The 709-nt window shown below is 40.1% G+C and overlaps 1 protein-coding gene across 1 annotated transcript in view; it reads right to left on the reverse strand.

Annotated features, from left to right (window-relative positions):
• The window catches only part of LOC138970981 (uncharacterized), a 444-nt gene extending 299 nt beyond the window's left edge, over nucleotides 1–145 (reverse strand). Inside the window, exon 1 of the mRNA XM_070343603.1 lies at nucleotides 1–145. This exon is cut by the window's left edge and continues 299 nt beyond it. Coding sequence (XP_070199704.1) covers nucleotides 1–145 — 145 coding nt within the window.
• Nucleotides 146–709: the final 564 nt, after the last annotated feature.

Genomic DNA, 709 nt, shown 5'->3' on the forward strand with positions numbered 1-709 from the left:
GGGTGTCGGGATTGACCTTGCTGCTGATGGTATTGGCTGCGTGGATAAGCGCTTCTACCTCTGCTCTGTAGTTGGTGCAGTGGAGGCCAGTTGGTATAGCCTCTGCTTGCCACTCTCCACTGGGGTGTTGGATGTAGAGACACATTCAGTTATAACAGTAAAAGACGGATTTAACTTGCTGCTGGTTGTAAGTTTTATATATACCAAAAGAAGTGTACCGAACGCATCATTGCGCATGTCTGTATGTCTGCATATTATCATTTTTAATATAATTGTGCAGACCAAATTGCGTTTGTTTATATGTCTAGCAACAAGCTTCTGAACGCCGAACTTAGATTTGCCTCTACGTTGAAAGTTACAAAGAGAAGCATTTCCTTTTATAAAAACTTAGTGTCATCTCGGAGAGCCCAAATGATAACGGTATAATTATATATGTAGAACAAAACCCTAATATTTTTTGCCCTCCTTTAAGGGCAGGAAGAAAAGAAGACAAAAAAGCTGTCAAATTTGCAAAACCCTTCCTTTCTGCTCGTGTAAATACAATCCTGCTGTTAAATGTTCTTTCCTTCTTATTCATGTTGGTCTCTCTTCGTTTGTTTATTCTGTTGTCTGTGTCTGCCGTTTTCCTCGCAACTCATCATTTTCTCCCCCAGGAATGTTACAAACCAGTTTCTTTGCGCTTCTATAGAATTGGATGAACACAGTCTTA

The sequence above is a fragment of the Littorina saxatilis genome, linkage group LG1 (genome assembly GCF_037325665.1).
Source record: "Littorina saxatilis isolate snail1 linkage group LG1, US_GU_Lsax_2.0, whole genome shotgun sequence".
In the NCBI taxonomy this organism is placed as follows: domain Eukaryota; kingdom Metazoa; phylum Mollusca; class Gastropoda; order Littorinimorpha; family Littorinidae; genus Littorina; species Littorina saxatilis.